This window comes from Accipiter gentilis, chromosome 25 (assembly GCF_929443795.1).
Source record: "Accipiter gentilis chromosome 25, bAccGen1.1, whole genome shotgun sequence".
NCBI classification, from domain to species: domain Eukaryota; kingdom Metazoa; phylum Chordata; class Aves; order Accipitriformes; family Accipitridae; genus Astur; species Astur gentilis.
The window spans coordinates 5600415-5619632 of NC_064904.1; the positions used below are offsets into that span (position 1 = coordinate 5600415).

Genomic DNA, 19218 nt, shown 5'->3' on the forward strand with positions numbered 1-19218 from the left:
TGTAGTTGACCTTAAGGTACAAATTTTAAGCAGTTTAATTGCATGTAAGGAGATCTTCTGGTCATGAAGGCTAATATCCTATTTTCCCATAGTAAATGACTCCTGTTCAGTATGGTAGACACCTTGCCGTTAAGGATAGTAGACTGACAAATGTTATCTTTTAATGTGGTTCCTGTTGCTGCCAATGGTGTGTCTGTGTGACAGCTCTGAAGACATAGAGCTACCCTAGTTATCTTCAGATTAGCCCCACTCAGACACAGATAACAATCTGCCTGCATCACCCAGGGCTCAGCATGGGCTAATTTCCCCTGTTTATGCATGTTTCTCATTAGCGAGAAAAGCCTGCCGTCACCTACGCAGCTTCTTGGCATGAAAAACCTACTATTGAGCAAGTCCACCCCATGGCATGGGATAACCAGACAATTCTGCCCCACCTCTGGCCTCCAGCTCAAGGAATGCCGTTTTGCTGTTGCTTTCTGCTGGATCTCATCTGCTTCCACAGGCGGTGCAAGGCCAAAGGCCACCTCTGTGTGGGCTGTCATAAGGACACAGGAGACTTCATCATTGTCTGGTCTACCGTCTGTGGTTTGATTGGAGATAGAGACTGAATGATTTCTAGTCCCCTAAGGATGTCTAACCTAGACATCTTCCCAAGGTCAGTCTGCCTGCCAAGGATGAGTTCTCCATTATCCCCATTGTTATTAACCCTGAAAATTGAGTTAGTGTTGAGGAGTTCCCACTCAGGAGACTACTCTGAAGTAGGAGCCCAGAGTCTTGGTTTGGCAAGAACAGCAACCGAGGGCTTGGGGGATATTGTAAAACATGGTATGAGGACAGATTTTATAACCTGTTGTGCAAGTTCATATTTCTTTTCTAAATGCACACATGCACAGGAAAAGCAGAAAGTCTCACCAAGTCCTGCTCATTTGAGCTGAGTTCCACAGCATTTTGATGTGCTGCTTATTTTAAAACACAAAACACTTTTAAAACATAAGACACCTGTGCAGCTGTTTTTTCGGGATGTAACAGTGCCAGGTTTCTGCGTGGTTTACATGTTGTTTTGGAAACATTCTGGTTGCTTATAGTGGGTGGGGTTTTTTCCTTTTTTTTTTTTTTTAAACTCTCATCCTGAAGAGGTACCTCCCCTCTCACCATGCAAACATTTTCATTTTTACTTTAGGCTTTAAACCGACAGGAGTGTAGGAAAGCCTGTTGGAAAGAGGCCCTCAGGGTCTTGTTAGTTTTGTTAATCCTCGCTTTGTTGTTTGGGGTTTTTGCCTTATTTTTCACTTCCAAGAGGCATAATGCAAAATCTGTGTGTAATCAGAGCTAGAGACTATGCGTGCTGTTCTAGGATAATATTGTCTTACCCTACTCTGCTTAGTACCTTGAACATAACCCAAAAAGCTTACTGGTTTTAAAACAGCTACTCTAAATCAGTACCCATAATACCAGTGCCCTTGTCTCAGTGGCCTAACTGGAGCAAATTACAATTTTTGCCCTTGGACAGAGTTTGCTATCTGAAGATCTTAAAAAGCTTAATAAACAAGAGTTTAGACTTGTAAATGAGATAAATAAGATACTGCTCGAAGTAAAATGAGGGCAGTAAGGACCTCATACTTTGACCCTCAAATCAATTTATCCCACTCAGAAGAGTGGAAATCAGAAGACCTTCTTCCACCAGGTTGGCAACTAGGTGGGATCACAGCTCTCAGAAGCAGAAATACCATTTTTTCCTTTTATTTTCCACCCTATTGACCTCTGCCATTTCAAAGTGGGTTAGTCCTTTTCATCACTCACCTTTGGAAAGTGTGGTCTTTTTTTCCTGGAAGTCTGTCACACAGAATGTGGTTCTGTGTACCGGATGGCTTCCCTTAAAATGCTCAGAAGACTTCCTTTTTCTATATGATTAACCTCAACTCTATGGTATTTCATGATGTATCTCATAGCCAGAGAAATAAACTTTTCTCCAAAGCAAATGGGGAAAAAAAAATGTTCTTAATAAAATACATCTGTATGATAACATACATTTTTCACACAAGGATTGATTCTCAAGATTATCTATACAACCTGGAAAGTGTTGCTAAGAACTAAACCCCCAGAATTTCAAATCATAGTGTCATTTCCTGTTACATGAGGCACAGGGGAGACCCTTTATATATCTGAAAGCTTCGTTTACTTCACAAAGTTTTACTGAAGAAATTTGCCTTCTGAGAGCAACTTGCAAATATCTACATTCAGTTTGTCTTGTCAGCCATACCCCTGAGCCCTGACAGTTTGAATCACCATGCTGGGCAGCATAAATCTTGTACTGCCATTGTAGCATATGGGTGGATGCTGAATTACCTGTGAAAATGTGACTTCTCCAGCAATGATCCCACAGTGCTCAACTGCTTACAGCAGGGACCACGCCAATCAGATGTGTCACCCTACTCCCCTTGGTGTCCTTGGGAGCCCTCTCAGTCCTCAACATTTCAGAAAGGTCACATTTTCCCCCTCAGCCCTGCTATGTGAGAGCAAGAAGACAGACCCTGGGTGGCTACCTCTGAAACTCCAGCTAAACCTCATGTTGCCATCTGGTCCTGAGAAGAAGTCCTGGATCTCCCCAGCCTCTGGCTGAAGAAACAGTGCAAACCAGGTATGGAATTTCCACAGACTTTAAGGTGTTTATTCGAGCAGTAAAAAGGAGATGCAGGGTGAGGATCTGACAAGGAAGGCAAGTGCTTTGAAACCAAACAGCCATTTGCCAGACTGTGCTCTGCTCTTAACCCCTGAATCAGCTGGCAGTGCCCATGGGCCACCCGGGACTGCTCACATGGATACCTGTAAGGAAAGCACTGAGGAGCTGTGACACTTTTGTTTTAGCTGGGTTAGCTGTGCTTGAAGTACCCTTGAGAGCCGCCCTCTCAACCCTGCTGAAACACTAATCGCAATAAGGAGGAAACAGAGCAGCGAAATTACTGTAACAAGTTTCTGCTCCAGCATCCTGCAGCAGAGGCAACGAGACCAGGCAGCAGCAGGATTTTATGCTGAACTAAAGGCATAAAATCTAAGTGGACACCAAGGCGCTGCCCATCTGCTTGGGTGGATGTGGATGAGCCAAAGTCCAGTGGAGTGGCCAAGACCCCTGTGGCTGTTAGATGTGAGGACGGTCCTTTTTCTTAGCACCAGGATACACACACATGGCGCACAGGGAAGCAGCCAACTCTGTCGAGTGCCCCCTCCACTCAACCCCAGCCTGAGAAGAGTGCAAAAGCCTGTGTTTTCCATCTTGTTTAATGGCATTAATTTTGTTCTGCACAATGCAATTATATTTTGTGAAAAACCTAGGTTAAAAATAGATTTCTCTCACACTCTAGACCCAAGCTCATTAACACTTTATCACTTTCGTAATTCATTAGTTTCAATTTCCCAGGAACTGCCACCAGCAGTGATTTTTTTCATCGCGGCCAGAAAGATTAAACTCTGTAGGAAACTATAAAATGGAAATCCTGTAAGAAAGCATGAGTTGGATGCACAACAGAAGACTCTGGCAGAAGTCCAAACCAGGGAAGTTTCTGTGCTTCCTTGATGAGGGGGAAAAACAGAAACAACTGACAGTTTCATGGAAGAATCACTAGGAAAGACAAGAAAGACAAAACAGACCTGGGTTGCAAGACATTCTAAACCGTGCACCAAAATGAAACTACAGCTTAGACATCAGATGGAAGAAGCAGAGGCATCAGATTGCAGAAGAAATAAAAAGGCCTTGAGGAGAGAAAACAGATGAACAGTGACAGTGTTTTACAAGAACACAGCACTTGAAGGCCTTACAGTACTGTCCAGAAGGTCATCAAAAAGTAATACAGGGAGCAATGTTAGGCACAGATACTAGGAACTTTCAAACAGACAGAGCTGTTGCAGAAAGACACCGCAAACACTTTAAGGACTTCTAGCAATGTAATCTAAATTTCCCTCTAAATTTTCCAGCTAAAGCTCTTTCTTTTAATACCACCACCAGCCAGGTGCATGAATGAGGGCCAGAAGGAGATTTGCACATGCTCAGGGAACTGAAGCAATAACCTGAAGGAATTACGTCATGCTCTCATACATCTCTGTAAAGCACGGCAGGTGCGACAAGCGCAATGTATCGTGACAAACACAATAGCACCAGGGCTACGGTAGGATAGTCACTGCAGTCCTCTACTACAATGCCAAGGGCTCATTCCCCAGGGGCAGGAAACTGCTAACTTGGCCTGTGCAACAGCTAGGAACGTCAACGTCTGGAAGTAGGATCGGTAACCTCTGCCTTGGAGCAGAACAGCAGCAAAGCTGGCAGTGCTGCTTGCTGCAAGGGTCAGTGCGAGCAAGGTCATGGCACCTGTGGTATCATGCCAGAGACCTATAGCAAAGGAGGGAAACACCAGTGAGAGGTCTGGTTAGGAGAGGAGACTGGGGAGTTCTAATATTAAAATAAAAATAGAAAAGTAGAATCACTCCCATGATGACATATCTCACAGCATGCCAGAATCTGGAAAGACGAGAGCATCTCAAGCACATCCAAGCAGGACTTCTGAGGATGGTTGTGTTCTCAGTAGTCCTCTGTCAACACAACTTCTGCAGAATAAGGAATTCAATCTTTGACTTCAGATGTCTCTGAAGGATTACACGGATATCAAAAACAGTGAATAGGACTAACAGTGCCATTAGGGAAGAAGAAGCTGAAGTAATTGGGTCCCATGAGCCTACGTAAGCAGTAAGAAGATGGAAATTGGGGTGGTTTGTCCATGTGACCAGAACAACAGGACTAGCAAACACAATTCTGCGGGGAAAAGTCAAAGAGGAAAGGAAAGCAGCATGCCCAGGGACAGCGTGACTCAAAAACATCAGCATCTGGATGGAGAAATGATGGGGAGATCTGAAGAGTAAAGGGAACATGAAGACAGATTCCAGTCAGTGCCTAAAAGTGACGCTCTTCAGAGCATGTTGGTGCAGTAAAGGGAAAGATGAGACAATGATAAATATTTATAGCAGTTCATACCCTGGCCATGTCCTGTTCACTTATTGAGTTGCACAAGGATCACAAAACAGAGTATGGTCAACAGTGAACCAGTAATTCGTGTTACTAATGCTTCTGTCACACATAAAAAACTTTTCAATTAATTCTGATATCTTCATTTCAGACAGCTCAAAATTGCCCATTGATCTACACATTTCTCCTTTTATTTCCTGAAGGTGACTTTTTTCTGTGGGCTTCTAAATATCAGGTAAACCTCAATATGCTGTGGCAGTATGTTTGGCTCACAGAACCCAGCCTATTTTTGCTGTCGCTTTTCATCATATTCTTGACATCCTGCCACTGTTCTGGTGAGACACAGAGATTTCTTTGCTCTTCAGGTGCCCTGGGTGTAGTTTTATGAGCCCAAGAAAGGTGAATTTTGTTTCTGCAGGATTACAGCAGTCTAGCAGAAAAGTGTCTGCTTGCAGCTTTTGCAAAAGTCAGAAGTTCCTATAAACGGCAACATCATCATCCTTCCCTGAGCAGCAGTGCTTATGTCAGTGAAATGTCCCCAGCTACCCACAACATGTCCACAGCCAGAGAAAAGCACCTCGTCCTGACTGTCTTCTCAGAACAGGGTGCCTTGAGGGCAGTAACAGTGCTGGGGGGAGAGATACGTTGTCCCCAACAGTCAGCGGAGCCCTTTTAGCTGTACAAACTTGCTATTTTCTGCATCTTTCCAAGAATCAGAGACATGCAACAGGACCCACTCTAATGGTCTCCACAAGCACATGACAACCATTCCCACCATAGACATTCCTGTACCAAACTCATCATCTGCCACTGAACAGCAAAACAGTCAGAAAGGACTACTTATCAGTGATGCCTGCTGGTGGTCAGCAGGTGTCTAGATAAAAACAGGTTAAGGAAAAAGCGTTATAGTTTCTCCCAAGGAAGACCTGTCCCACAGGAGATTGCAAGGCTTTCCCCATGGGTGCTGTGCTGGGAGCGGGTCCAAGTGGCCGCGCTAGCCCTGCACAGACTGCTTGACACTGTCACTGTTTGGAATAAATTTGGGGCAGAGTATTGGTTCTGATGGTGCTAGTACTTTGAGTAATGATGCATCTAAAGCAGTGTTTTTCTATTCTTACTTGTTTGCAGGCCACCCAAAAATGTCCCAGCAGAGCTGTGGGTCTCTGTATGACGAATTCTAGCCTGCTGACAAATACACTTGATTTTGTTACCTTCTATGACCTCTCAGAGCAGATCAGGGCCAGTCCAGTTTCTATATACCACCTGCTGAAAACTCCTGTCCTTAAGCTCCAGCAGCTTTTGTACCTAGACTGCTTTAGCTATATAAGTCCTGGTGATTTGTGGTGTTTTATGCTATTTAACTATATACGGGAGGAGAAGTAGCTGTATGGTGACAATGTACTTCTATGTGGATACTCCTGATGCTGAGGAGCTCGGACTAATATTCTTTTGTCTAAAATTCAAGCTCCCAAATGGCAGAGCTTCCTGGCACAGAAACAATCATTAGTCCCAATCCAAGCAATCTGCTCATGTATGTAAACACGTGCAGGTGCAGCCTGCTTTCTTATGTACACCTGCAACTTGGGATGCCAAAGTGAACATGTGGTTCTTAACGGAAAAAAAGTCCTTAAAACGGTCATCCACATAAAGGCCTTTATTTAATTGCTGGAGATTCAAGTGAGTTCAGACTCTTGGGTGTTGGTTCATTCTCTGGAACAGCACTGGGTTTTGTCTTTATTTTTGTTTCCTGTGTCAGAGCTGCAAAGCAGATGGATTTCAAACTATAGAAATTGTTCATGGTAGATGTTTAATGAAAATCCCTGACTGAAACATGATTCTTATTATGGAAAAATAAAAAACTTGCCGAACACTTATTTTTTCCCGTTGTGAGAGAAAAGTAAGGGAAAAGGATTGCTTTGCTTGAAGTATGTTTTAAATTCCACGTTGCAGTCTGGTATCAGTGCACACACTGAGGCTGATCTGTTCATGCTGATCCAAAACAAATTGATGTTAGGAATGACTTCTGAGAATTACACAGCCTTTGCCTCTTTAAAAAATGCCTACATTGGTGTATTCAGCCCAAAATAGCAACCTGCCAGCCCTGGGCTAGGACAAAGGGAGAAGTAAAAGGAAGAAATGCCTTGTTTGGGGAATGAACTGTGAAGCTGAACAAGAGACAGGCTTGAACATTTCCTTCCAGTGGGATCCTCTGCTGGCTGGAGAACAAGATCCAGTGCATGGAGCCGAGGGAGAGGAGAGCCAGGCGGATGTCTCGCTCCCACAGGTGCTGGAGACCCTGCTTTGAGGGGAACTAACAACCAGGCAGGCAGGGGCAAGGAGCTGGAGACGTTTCACAGGGCTGTGAATCATGGCAGACTGAGGAAGCTGAATCACGATAGCTGAGCTTCGTGTCCACAGCTCTGAGCTGTGGCTTAGAAAACGGAGCAAAGGAAGACGCGGAGCAGCTGTGGGCACCGCTACATGGGTGTGAGCTGGTGCTGCTCCCCAAGGATTCGCGGTGTGCTCCTGTAGCTCTAAGGCTCCAGTTGTCCACCACCAGTAAGCAGGCATTTTTGAGAATTCACCACAGATTTCCTTAAACTTGTCAGTCTCTGTTTGTGATGGTGTGTTGCATACATACAAGCACAGACAATTTGTGAGACTATAAAGCTGAAGCAAAGATGGACACTTCTCTCCTGCAGATCCATCTCTTTCTCTCTGCCTTGGGTTATCGGTCAATGTGAAATTTTCTCCACTGGCCGGTGAATTTTTTCTAGCTTAGCAGCCAAAAGCTCTATAACAACATGTGAGATTTGGGCTACGCAGTGTCATAGCATGCTGTTATAAAAGAGGTCATCCTGAAGAACTCTGCAATGTGGTGTAGATTGTGTTTTGACACTTAAAGGAAAGTGCTGTCACTGTATAACACAATGGGAGGGAGAAGACAGGGGAGATACAAATAGGCTGTGCTCACACTGCCTGCATGACCCAGGTCAGAGCCCACACACATAGTAATGAAACAGTAATTTCTAGTATTTTTGCTTCAAAGCACTTTGTCCATCCGGACCAAACCAGATTCCAGCATGGAGAGTCACAAGGTCAGCCGCGTATGTATTGTGGATATGCACATCCTTAGAGATAGATGGGCTTGTAATGAACCTTTTGGCTGTGACCTGGGTTTTTTTCTTCCCATTGTTTCTATTACTTCCCAACACTGTGATATCTTGAGCTAACCATTCAGAAAGCCAGGCTGAGACATTTCTTCTCTAGTGTTTCCCTCAAGAATCTCGTTGCATTTGGCCATCTGAAGCCAGTTCTTTATGCTTCTTCATATTAGCCCATGCAAATACTGGACAATCACAGAATACAAGATGTGTGAGCCAAACCCACCAGCTTTATTACCATACAGCACAATGACAACAGTTGCTGACTGTCTTTTTTGTTTTTCATCAGTCCTGTACCTGGAAGGATCTGTCCTTGTATTTGAGGATGTCTTCAAACTGGTTGCCTTCTACTGTGTCAGTAGGTGAGTTGGATTCATTGCTTCCATGGGAGGGTCGCTTCGCTTTCCCCTCTGGACTGCCTTTTCCCAGTATCCAGCCACAGCACAGCCCCAGCTGTTTCCTCCAGTCTCCTCTAACCTGCCAGACCAGGAGGTATTTCCAATGCTGGTATCTATGATGGGGCCAGGTTACCCAGTTTCCAGCCAGGCACACCATAACCACAGCTGTCCCTGAAGCGGGAAGCTTTGTCTGAGGAGGGTCCATAGGGCTGCACCCACACAGGACTGGGGCTAGCAGGGCAGGGAGGAAAAAGGGTCCTGGATTAGCCATGTCTTATTAAAAGCAGCTTTAAGCACACACACACACACATACACACACACACACCTGGCAGTGACTTAGTAAGCCTGCTAGTGGACTGTTGCCTGCAGGAGACTCAGAGCACTTAGTCACCTATGGGGAATCTGTCAAGGAGAGTAGTCCTGAAACAATTTCTGTTCTTGAGCCAAAATTTAAAAATAAAATAAAGTGATAAAGAAGAGACCTTGTTTGTTTGCTCTGTGCAGAAATACCAAATGTAGTGGGCACAGAGATGGGAAAGACCTGTAAGGTCATTTTCATTAGAGCAAGGTTTGATCAACGGCTGATGAGTGCCGCTGTGTAATTAAACCCATGTGTCTGCAGTCTCCTGTAATCTGTGTGTTTGTGCCCAGTATGCTGCAGCGATACCTCCACGACCTACTTGCCCCACTCCAGCTGCAGCAGGCCTGGTTTTGAGTTGGATGTAAACTTTTGACCTCCCCTATATAAACTTAGATGACTCTTAAAGTAGTTATTTCCATTTAAAAGGGGAAAGCAGATTCAGGATATGTTTACAAGGCAGTTGTGTTAGAGACTTGATTAGGTCACATAGTAGGAACAGGCTATCTATGGTATGATACGGCGAGCTGCAGCTCACCCAGCCAGTAATATTCGCACTATTTTGAGGGCGGCTTCTGCAGCCAGCTGAGTTCAACGCAGCTGGGCCAGGACTCCTACCCTCACGCAAGGGACCACGCTCTGTCTCACCCCCATCAAGGAAAAGACATTTAGCCACCTAGATGCGTATAGACCCTATAGAATGGGCATAAATTAACCCCTGGACCCATATAAAGATTTCTGTCTTACCAAGCAAAGAAGAGCCCAAATGCAAACAAGAATTGGGCATTTCTAGTCAAATGGCTGGTGGGAAGGAAAATATGCTCACTTCTGCTTTCCTGCAGAAAGGATCATGGCTTGAGTCTCAGAAAGAAAGAAAAGCTTTTCTGTTAGTTCCTGTTATAGGTGTTACTTCTGAGTGTCAAATACATGTTGAGATGGTTCATGCGATTTCTTAGGTCGCTGTCAAAAGACAAGGTAAATAGGGAATAATTTTCTGAGAGAAGCAGGTAATAAAAAGGCTGCTTAGGCACTGGCCTACCATTTGCTGACAGCTTGTCGGATCTCTCCGTGATGGTGAGTGGAGAGGCCTGTTCTCAGGGCTGTACTAAATAGTCATCTATAAATAGCTGGAAACAGCTTATCAGGGCTGACAGGCTCTTCTCAAAAGAAGGTTTGGCCTGTGTAGATTACCTTAGATCACAAAAATAACACCTGTAGGTAACAGGTGAGTTGGTGGCTTGTCTGCAAACTGCTGCCCCATGAATAAAACCAGATTTTTTTCTATTACAGTAGTGTCTTAATGTTTCCTGATATTTAGATGTATTTTTCTACCAAAAAAAAAAAAAAAAAGGAAGGGAACTTCTTATGCATATAACATTAGCAAACAAAGAAAGCAGAAGGTCCATGGACCCTCTTCCTCTTTTAAACCTGATATCTGCAATGACAAAAAAATCCTGGGATCACATCAGCTTACGTCAAACAATGTGACAACAGAGTGCTCAGTGGTGCACAGAGAACTCAAGGAGTACACAGTACATCAGTAAGATATGTATCTGTTAATAGGGACAAAAATACCCCCCCTGCAATCATCTGTCAACAGATCTGTCCTCCCCAGGCCTACAGTCATGCACATTTTTGGGGTGTGCATTTGTGTAGTGGAGACCACCTACTCACAAGGCCAGCTTTTTCTAACATAATTTCCTGCAGCTTGCAGAACATTTTGTTACCTTTTTTAATGTGTAAAATGACTCTGCACCATTCCTTGCTACCTTTTAGGGACTATTGTTACTGGCTTTTCTAGTCCTTGTTAGGATGGGAATTGAGGTAGGAACAGGTTTAGTGAATTGTTATTGGGCAAGAGGCAAACCTGAACAGTTCACCACCAGCCCAAGAGCTCCCTTAAATTACTTGAGACTTAGGATGTGTTTCAGTGAAACCCAACTAACTTCCTCTGAGAAACTGTATTTTTATTTTTTTTTAATAAAAATACAGCATCTTTGCAGAAACCAAGCAGTCAGAAGTGTGGGAGCGAAGAGTGGAGGGATATATGTGTTTTCTCAGTGTCACGCAACACTTCATCGTTGTCTGTCACTTCACCCAGGGGCTACCCTTCCTCAGGAGGGGTCTTCCTTCCGTAACCCCACCGTGTCCTGCCTTGTCACCGTGCCTTACACTTACACTGATTTTTAAAAGAGGAAGCAGGGTGGGGAGAGAGGGGTAAATGGAGAGAAAAAGGACTGCAGATCCCCTCCACACCAAAAAGAATGGCTTTTCTGATTACAATAATTACCATTTGCAACACCTCACTTTTCATGGGAAGGTATTTCAACCCTTGTGGCCTCCCCTGAGGTGAGAGGCGTTCCTGCTGTTTTCATAGGAGGAAGCCAAGACGCAGTGATTAAGCCAGCAGCACGGCATGAAGCATCGCCACAGGAGCTGGTGATCTCTTGTGAAATCAGAGCAACCCAAGCTGGCACAATGTCCATGATGCCTTACTGGCTGTGAGATCTTCCTTTGACAACATTCAGGACTTTGCAGAACAGGGCTGAAATTGTGAGCCAATTCAATCACTAAAACAAACAGTAAAATCTGGAGTTCCTAAAAATTGTGGGGTTTATTCTTTCGTTGGTTTTTCACTGTGTTTCTTTTTACAGGGATTTGCTGCCCTTCACCCTGAAGCTGCCACAAGCAATATTAGAAGCCAGTAGCTTTCAAGACCTTGAAATCATCTCTAGTCTAGGGATAGGTAAGTCCCTCAAAGCAGCCAGAATTTCACTCAGACCTGTGAGAACCATGGTGCCTCGCACAGACATAATGCAGCTGGAGGATAGATGAACTATTGTCTTCAGAATAGCTGAGGAGGCCTGAAAGCAAGAGAGAAGATGTTTATGATCTTTATGTTTATAGAAGCACACTGGGAAAAAGGCCCTTTGGACATAAACCTCCACTTGGACTTTCTGTGCGCGGTGTGGGACCTACAGTCTCACTGTGTAAGCTGGGGCTTTCAACAACTGAAGTGCAGCACAGCCTCTCAGGATAGCTTACACACACGGGAAGTAGCTGGCATCTGAGGTATATGAAATGACGAAAACACCTTTGCAATTTCCCCTTCTGATGTGTGGGGGCAATGCTGATGGAAGTGTGATATTTTTTAATTTTGATCTTTCTGCTTCCTCTTGCAGGATTTCTAGTTGGTAGAGAAATGTGTAGTGTCCCAGCATGTTCTCTTGCCTCACGCTAATCAGATACAAAAAAGAATGTTATTTTTAGAGGCAGCACCAAATGAACAAATTTTAGATCAGATGTATCAAGTTACAGAGTTGGGAAATGCAGTTCTGTTAACTAAAGGAGGTCTCCTTCCCATTCCTTCCCATTTAACATACTCCACTTGAGACAGCTATTACAGTTAGCTACTCTCATGCTACTTTGCTTTTCAGTTTTCCCTCAGCTGTTGAAAACAGCCAAACAATGGTGAAAGCTGAAAAGTTAGCTCACTTAGAGATACTCACTAGAGCACCCTGAGGCTTTAGGGATCTATTTTTGGATCTTCTGCATTAAACCTCTGAGAAGGCATGGGCAAACCCCACTGGTTTCAGTTCAGGCAGCTTTGTTGAATTTAACCGTTAGATTTGCCTCTAACACTTTCAGCATCCTCTGTTTTGAATATGTTCTAATTTGTCAAAGCATCCTTAAGTATGGGTGTCCAGCCAGAACTTCCTGCTTAAAGAAAGGTACTTTGCCATTTGAAATAGAAAGTTGCAAACGTATTATTAGTTTTATTATAACAAGTGTAAAAATTTGGATTAAAAAGTAAAAAGTGTATCATGATTCTCCAACCTTTGGTCTAATTTGAGCCAGCAGAGGAGATACTGACTCAGGCAATGATCTCCAGCAACTTCTGAAAGGAAGGGTTAATGAAAGCACAAGCACCAAAGCAATGTTGGTTGTAGTCTTCTTCCTTCTCTCCTGTACACTGGTGGTCATAAAAGTGGTGATGCTTGGAGGTTTACTTGTCACAGTACATTGCATGCCAGGAAAGTTTCTGACAAAAGAAGAAAACCTGCTGTTGTGTAAAGATTTCCCGGGAAATGATGCTAGCTTCCTGGGGTAGCATGCTGTCTCAGTAAAGTCAAACAGGCTGAAGTAATAAGTGATGCTGTTTACCGCTTCCTGGAACAAAATTTCATGGATACAAATGGGTACACAAACAATAAGTGCTGCCCGAAGTGGTACTCCCAAAGGAAAGCTAGCATTGTTTGAAATTCTTGTATGTTGCTTTTTATTTATTTCAAAGTGATGTGTTTTTTGAGGGGGTAGAAGTAAGATGCTTACCTGAAAGCTGGATTGTTCCACAAAGGATCTGGCTGTTATGTGTATAGTCAAAGAGGATGTACTGCAGGCCCTCTAGTCCTGACCTCACTTGGTACAGAAGGTATTTTAGCAGGAGAGTTAGCGTGACTGCACAGCACAAAGAGCACATACCATCACAGACGTGCCAAAGTCTCAAACTGCTTAATTATCCCTCCCAGAATATAAGCTAAGGGAAGAGCCAGGATAGCAATTGGAGATGATCCTGGGATGCCTTTCTTGCTGTACGAGACAGTACGGCTGGGCTGAGAAACAGTCTGTCTGAAGCAGCTGTGTAACCCTTGGTAGGACCATCTCATCTGGTCCTTCATGGTCGGAATGGAGCATCGCATTTTCATCACAGTGTCTTATCCTGACCACTACTGAGAAAAATAAGCAAATTGCCTTTTGTAAATTGGTTTACTCACCATTTCCTCAGCCCATGAGACTCCACAGCATTATGTTTGGACTTAAGCAAGCAACTTCCCCTGTCCTGCATTTGCTGATACCCGGGAGAGTTGGAGCCTTTAAAGGAAATCATACTCCTGCCAGTCTCAGATGTGAGGGGATTGGCAGTGCAATGCTATTACGTGCGGTTGCATCTGCACGTCTACTCCCGAATTCTGTTGTCAAGAGTGCTGCTGTTCATGGCAACACTTTTATTTCAAACTTCTTTGTTCGCCTCCCTCTCATGGTAGGAAATCAGAGAATAAAGCTGTTCTAACCTTAGGCTCCCTAAGAAAACATGCTGACATGCTTATAAAGCTGAATTAGCCATGGACCCTAGCCTAGGCTATGAGAGGCTAAATCAGCAATTTTGCCTTGATGGGAACGGACAGTTTTTTAGTTCACCTATGCATGGCTTACTCTGTGCCTATGTTACAGAAATGCTTGGTTAGAGGGAGCGGAGAGACAGCGAGGAGTCAGCCTGCCCGTCCTGCCCTGCCTGCAGCACTTGCACCTGCTGGAGGGAAGGGAACAGTCCCTGTCCCGGTGGCCCAGGGGACCACATCGCTGGCACAGGGAGGCAAGGGCAGCAGTGGGCTCAGGGCACCGAGGGGGAAAGGCAGACCCCTCCAGAGGGCACGTCATGGCAGCGGCACCAAGAAGATGGCTTTTCCAGCAACAGCATGGAGCCAGCTGCAAGCAGGAAGCCATGAAAAGTCACGGCTGCACTGGGGAGCAAAATGGGAAGAAGTGGCCTGTCTTTGGGGATGCAGTGGGCAAGGGAGAGATTTTATCTGAATGTGGTTCACCCCCCATTCTGCGCTGGCTTTAGTTGAAGAGTTTCTTAGCTCTGTTTTGAGTTCTGCTATGACCTTCCTATCTGGAAGTCCCTTTGAGCTTTTCCGGGGTGCTGGTTTTGAGGAAGAGGCACAGGCAGACCCTGCCCAGGGCTCTGGCTGGCTCAGCCCTGCACCCCCTTCCCTGTGATGGGCTGGGGGCTACGCTGGTGCAGCTGACGGGGAGAACGGGACCCTGGCAAGGCACAGCTGAAGGCACCGTCCTGAGAGCTGTATCGTGTGCTCAGCACTGAGGGTCATCCCATGCATGTGCAGCCCCATCCGTTCCCTCTGGGGTCCAGCACATGCTGTTTTTGCAGTGAGACGGGCTTGACACCAAGCACAGGGCAGAGTTCAGGCGCTGTGTGGCAGCCCCGTTCGCGTCCCCTGTAAATCCACCCAGAAGAGTGTGCCGTCAGTGTCAGCGATGTGTCCAGGGACCAAGCATGCTGAAATAGTTATTTAGTTACCTGCATCTTTATGTTTCCAGGGGTTTCCCATCTTCCCCTTGTCCCTAAATCTGTGGGCATCTATGCAGTCCTCACCCAGCTAATATCCTCAGAGGTTTATACCCTTTTTCTTCCTGAGAACACATGGGGTTTGCAGGATCCTGTTTCCTGGTACTTCCAGTAGTGGACCCTGGATTAGCAGTTCTAAGAGTGATTAAAAGCAATCAGACTGGCAAGGCAAGCAGGTTTGAAAACTCACCTCTGGGGGAAGGGAAAAAGGTTAAATGTGATACTGAATCTATTCAAAAGATGTACAAATGCTTTGTAATTTTTTTAAAACAAGTTATTCAAAGACAAATTCTAATAAGAGGTTTGTGACATACAGAAATGACTACTTGCATCTGAAACACCATCTTTGTTTCCAGTCACAGTTGATAGCGCTGAAGTACTTAACTATTCTTTAGTCCTTCAGTATACAACCTTCCTGTGTACACAGTCTCTTGCACCATCTTTCCTCTCTTACACCTGCAAGCAGGCAGTCTCAAGGCAAGGCACAAAACAGAGAGTAGGCATGGCTATGGATAATTGTCATCCAGAGCTATAGACTTTAATGGTGATTTTATTCTGTGGAAGGTATTTAAAATCATATGTTTCTGGACTGGTTGTACTGCAAAGCATGATCAGACCTCTGTGTAGAACAGACTATGCCACATGAGCTTGCTGCATAGTAGTCATCTTCATCTCATGTCTCTTGTGCCCCCAGTGCACATTGGATCCATGCTGTATATCTCAGTCCTATACTTTCCCACAGTCAGCAAGAGGGAGACAGAATTCACCTGGGGTCTTCACAACCTCACCTCAGGTATCCACAGCTATTTGCATTTAGAGGGCAGTGATCACTGAACAAGTCACAGACTCCTTTTCACAATCATTCATATGTGTTACTTGTACCTTCCTGCTCACACTGCACAAGCTGCACAGCATTAACAGTTTTCACTAGATTAGTGTCCTAAAATTGGCAAGAAAGAGGTTTCTGGTGAAGCTTCTGAGCTTGTCCCCTGGTTTGAAGCATCTCACACACAAAAAACAGGCAACCCTTTCTTCACACTGTTTTGTGCAGAGGTGTGAAAGCTCGTGTACCACCTCTTTTAATGAAAAGTAGGACTTCTACGTACTGTTAGCAGCTGAAATTGTCTCAGACCATTTTTTCATTCTTCTTTTCTTTCTTTTTTTTGGGGGGGACAGATTTCTGGGATTCGTCCTTAAACCACAGAATAAGAGGAGAGGAGTTTTCCCACCCTGCAAAAGACTCTGCTTTCAGCACTGTCCAGGCAGACAGTTTAAGATCTACCCAGTGTTTTGCAAGTAGCACAAACCACTGCTCATGTGAAATTGAGCTGTCAATAGGAAATGACAGGCTGTGGTTCGTGAATCCTATTTTTATAGAAGAGTGCAGTAATCCTTTTCCTCCAGATGTACCTCCTCCTAAAAGCCATGCTGTGAGTCCTGATCTCCCCCCTGCCACCACACTCGCTGAAAGGAGGTCTCCCCGCCGCCCCGCTCCACCTCCACCTTCTCATGCTCTCGTTCAGAAATCTTCTCTGAAGCTCCTGCGGGATCCCATGACTGCCTGTGAAAACGAGCCGCTTCTTCAGCCACTAGGAAAGAGCATCAAGGAAATGAAAATTGAGGGTGGTGACAATAAAGAAGAAGGGAAGCAGAGCTGCTCTGTCAGTGAGCCCTCAGCAGTGAGCCCCGAGAAGGGGTCCCAGCCCTCTGTCCCCCCGCGGAGGCGGCTGTGCGAGAGGACCTCAGAGGAGAGCTCTGTGGGTAAGCCTGGAAGTTGTGAAACGCTGAAAGGGGAACAGACAGAAGAAAAACAAGACACAAGTACAGAGAGCAGAGATAAAAGGTCGCTGTGCAAAAAGGCCGGAGAAATGCCTGGGGAGGTTCCCGAAAGGGCTGTATCACAGTTTCAGGAGACAAAGCCCGAACCTGCAGAGAAGAAGGAGGAGATGCCTGAGATACAAAGCAATGCCACTGAGAAAGAAAAGTCACCTCCTATCCCACCACCGAGAAGGAAGAGACTTTCCCAGGTTCCGAGGATCCCCAGCTCCTGTCAGTTGAAGCAAACAGTGGCAGAGACGGCCGTGGCCACGGCGCAGGCTTCGTCCAAGAGCAGCTCAGCTACAGTGGCAGGTGGTGCCACTCGCACACGCACCAAGACTGAACAAAGACATGGCCGCAAATCCATCAGCTCAGCTGAACTGAAAGGTTCGCACTCCTCCCTGGAGGGCCCGGGAGGCAGCGCCGTGGCTCAGGCGTCGGTGTCCGAGCCAGACTCCTACTCCACCAGCAGCACAGAGGATGACCTGGAGACGCTGAGTAGTTCCTCCAGTAAAAAGACACGCTCCGTGATCTTGGGCAAGGCCAAGAACAGGCTGTCCTTTGTGAGTCTGTCCAATGTCTTCACAGTCTTTTTGTCTAGTGACAGGAAGCTGCAGAAGAAAATAGTGGAGCTGGCACAGGACAAGGATTCGTACTTTGGCAACCTGGTGCAGGACTACAGAGTGTACAGTTTAGAGATGATGGCAAAGCAGAGCTCCAGCACAGAGATGCTACAAGAAATCCGGATGATGATGACACAGCTGAAGAGTTACTTAGTGCAGAGCACTGAGCTGAAATCTCTGATAGATCCAGCCTCCTACACCGAGGAACAGTTAGGTAGGTGACTGTGCTTTACTCATCCTCGGGCAGGGTTTGGGAAGGTGAGGATGACATGCAGACACAGGTTATGCTTTACAGAATTATAAACCATCTCCTAAAAGCTTAGGGGTGCAAATTGAAGTCTACTCAGTGGTTGCCAGCACTTGGAGGAGCAGCTCTAAAAACTGGGAGACCAATGAGGGGGAAAATCCCATTATGAATGTTTTAAAGGGAAGCGTTTAAGTAGAAGAGATATATGTCTATGTGTGTGAGACATATATGTATGTATATATGCATATACAAATATGAGAGTGTGTGTGTGCGCGCGTGTCTATATATGTGTACGCATAGCACAGACACACAGAGCTGTGTTCACTGGAAATACAAAAGGCCAACTTCCCCCTGCACATTCGTGAGAGAATATACAAAGAGAAGTAGGATTTTTTTATCCCAGTCAAAGCCATACAGCCAGAAAAAGTATGCATGCATGCACTCACATGCTTCTTTGGACTTAAAACTGTTTCTTGAGGACCTGAGAACCAATGCAGAGCTATTTATGAGATCCCTAAATTGGCTTGAAGCAAGCTGGGAGCTGGAAGACCCCCAACACAGAAGTGACCAGGGATTCCAGGGGATCCTGCAGCTCCAGTATTAGGTGAGACCCAGCTAAGTAGTAGGCCAGGACCCAGAGGCACTCAGCTGCCAGTCCCAGCAGGCCCTGCTGACTTCTTTCTCACCCAGCAAAGGCTTCACACGATCCTGCAGTCTCCCCAGCAGAACAGTCCTGTTGCCAGCCCCTTGCCATGGCTAGGCGAGGGGGGCTATGCTTTCACTGTTCACGCACCTCATGTAACACCTCCATCTTTTGTCGCAATAACCCCTTTCTTCAAGGCAGAGGGGGTGTCAGCACAGAGAATTCCGTCTTGAATCTTGATTAGGGTTAGTGGAGAGGAGGCAGAAAGAAGAGGTGTCCTTGTTTAGCTTGGTAGAGCTGCATGTGTGCAAGGTTCCCCCCACGTTCACACAGACATGCCTGGTTAGATAGTTCTAGCCCCGTTCTCTGGCAGTTCCTCAACAGGATGACATGACCCAGTCAGCCTTCGGAGGACTGTCTTCTGTGGCGGACAGGGATTCCCACTGTGGAAGACTTCCCATTTGAATTTGTCCTGCTTCAGGCTGACTGATTCTCTGAATTATTTAAAATAGTTGATCTTGTATACATAAACATTACTGCCCTCTGCTTCATTCCTCACTGGCTGAACGGATGAATGCTTTTGCCAGTAACCTTTTTGCCTCAGTGCAAGGGTGACAAGAGGATCCCTTGCAGTACCTCTAGCTCTGCCTCTGGTTTCTAGAAGTCATACAACAGACTTTCTCACAGTCTCTCATGCTTCCTTTTGTCTCCTGCTAAATATTAAGCAAGCGTTCAACCCACACAGACTATTTCCTCATCCACAGGTGACGTAAGAGGTGACTTAAGTTATCAGTAAGTTTAAAGTCAT

The 19218-nt window shown here is 45.4% G+C and overlaps 1 protein-coding gene across 1 annotated transcript in view; it reads left to right on the top strand.

Annotated features, from left to right (window-relative positions):
* The window catches only part of LOC126050439 (ras and Rab interactor 3-like), a 172019-nt gene that overhangs the window by 136456 nt on the left and 16345 nt on the right, over positions 1-19218 (top strand). The window contains exons 21-23 of the mRNA XM_049828303.1: positions 8465-8537; positions 11586-11677; positions 16256-17734. Of these exons, the coding sequence (XP_049684260.1) occupies positions 8465-8537; positions 11586-11677; positions 16256-17734 (1644 nt within the window). The remainder of the gene's footprint in view (positions 1-8464; positions 8538-11585; positions 11678-16255; positions 17735-19218) is intronic.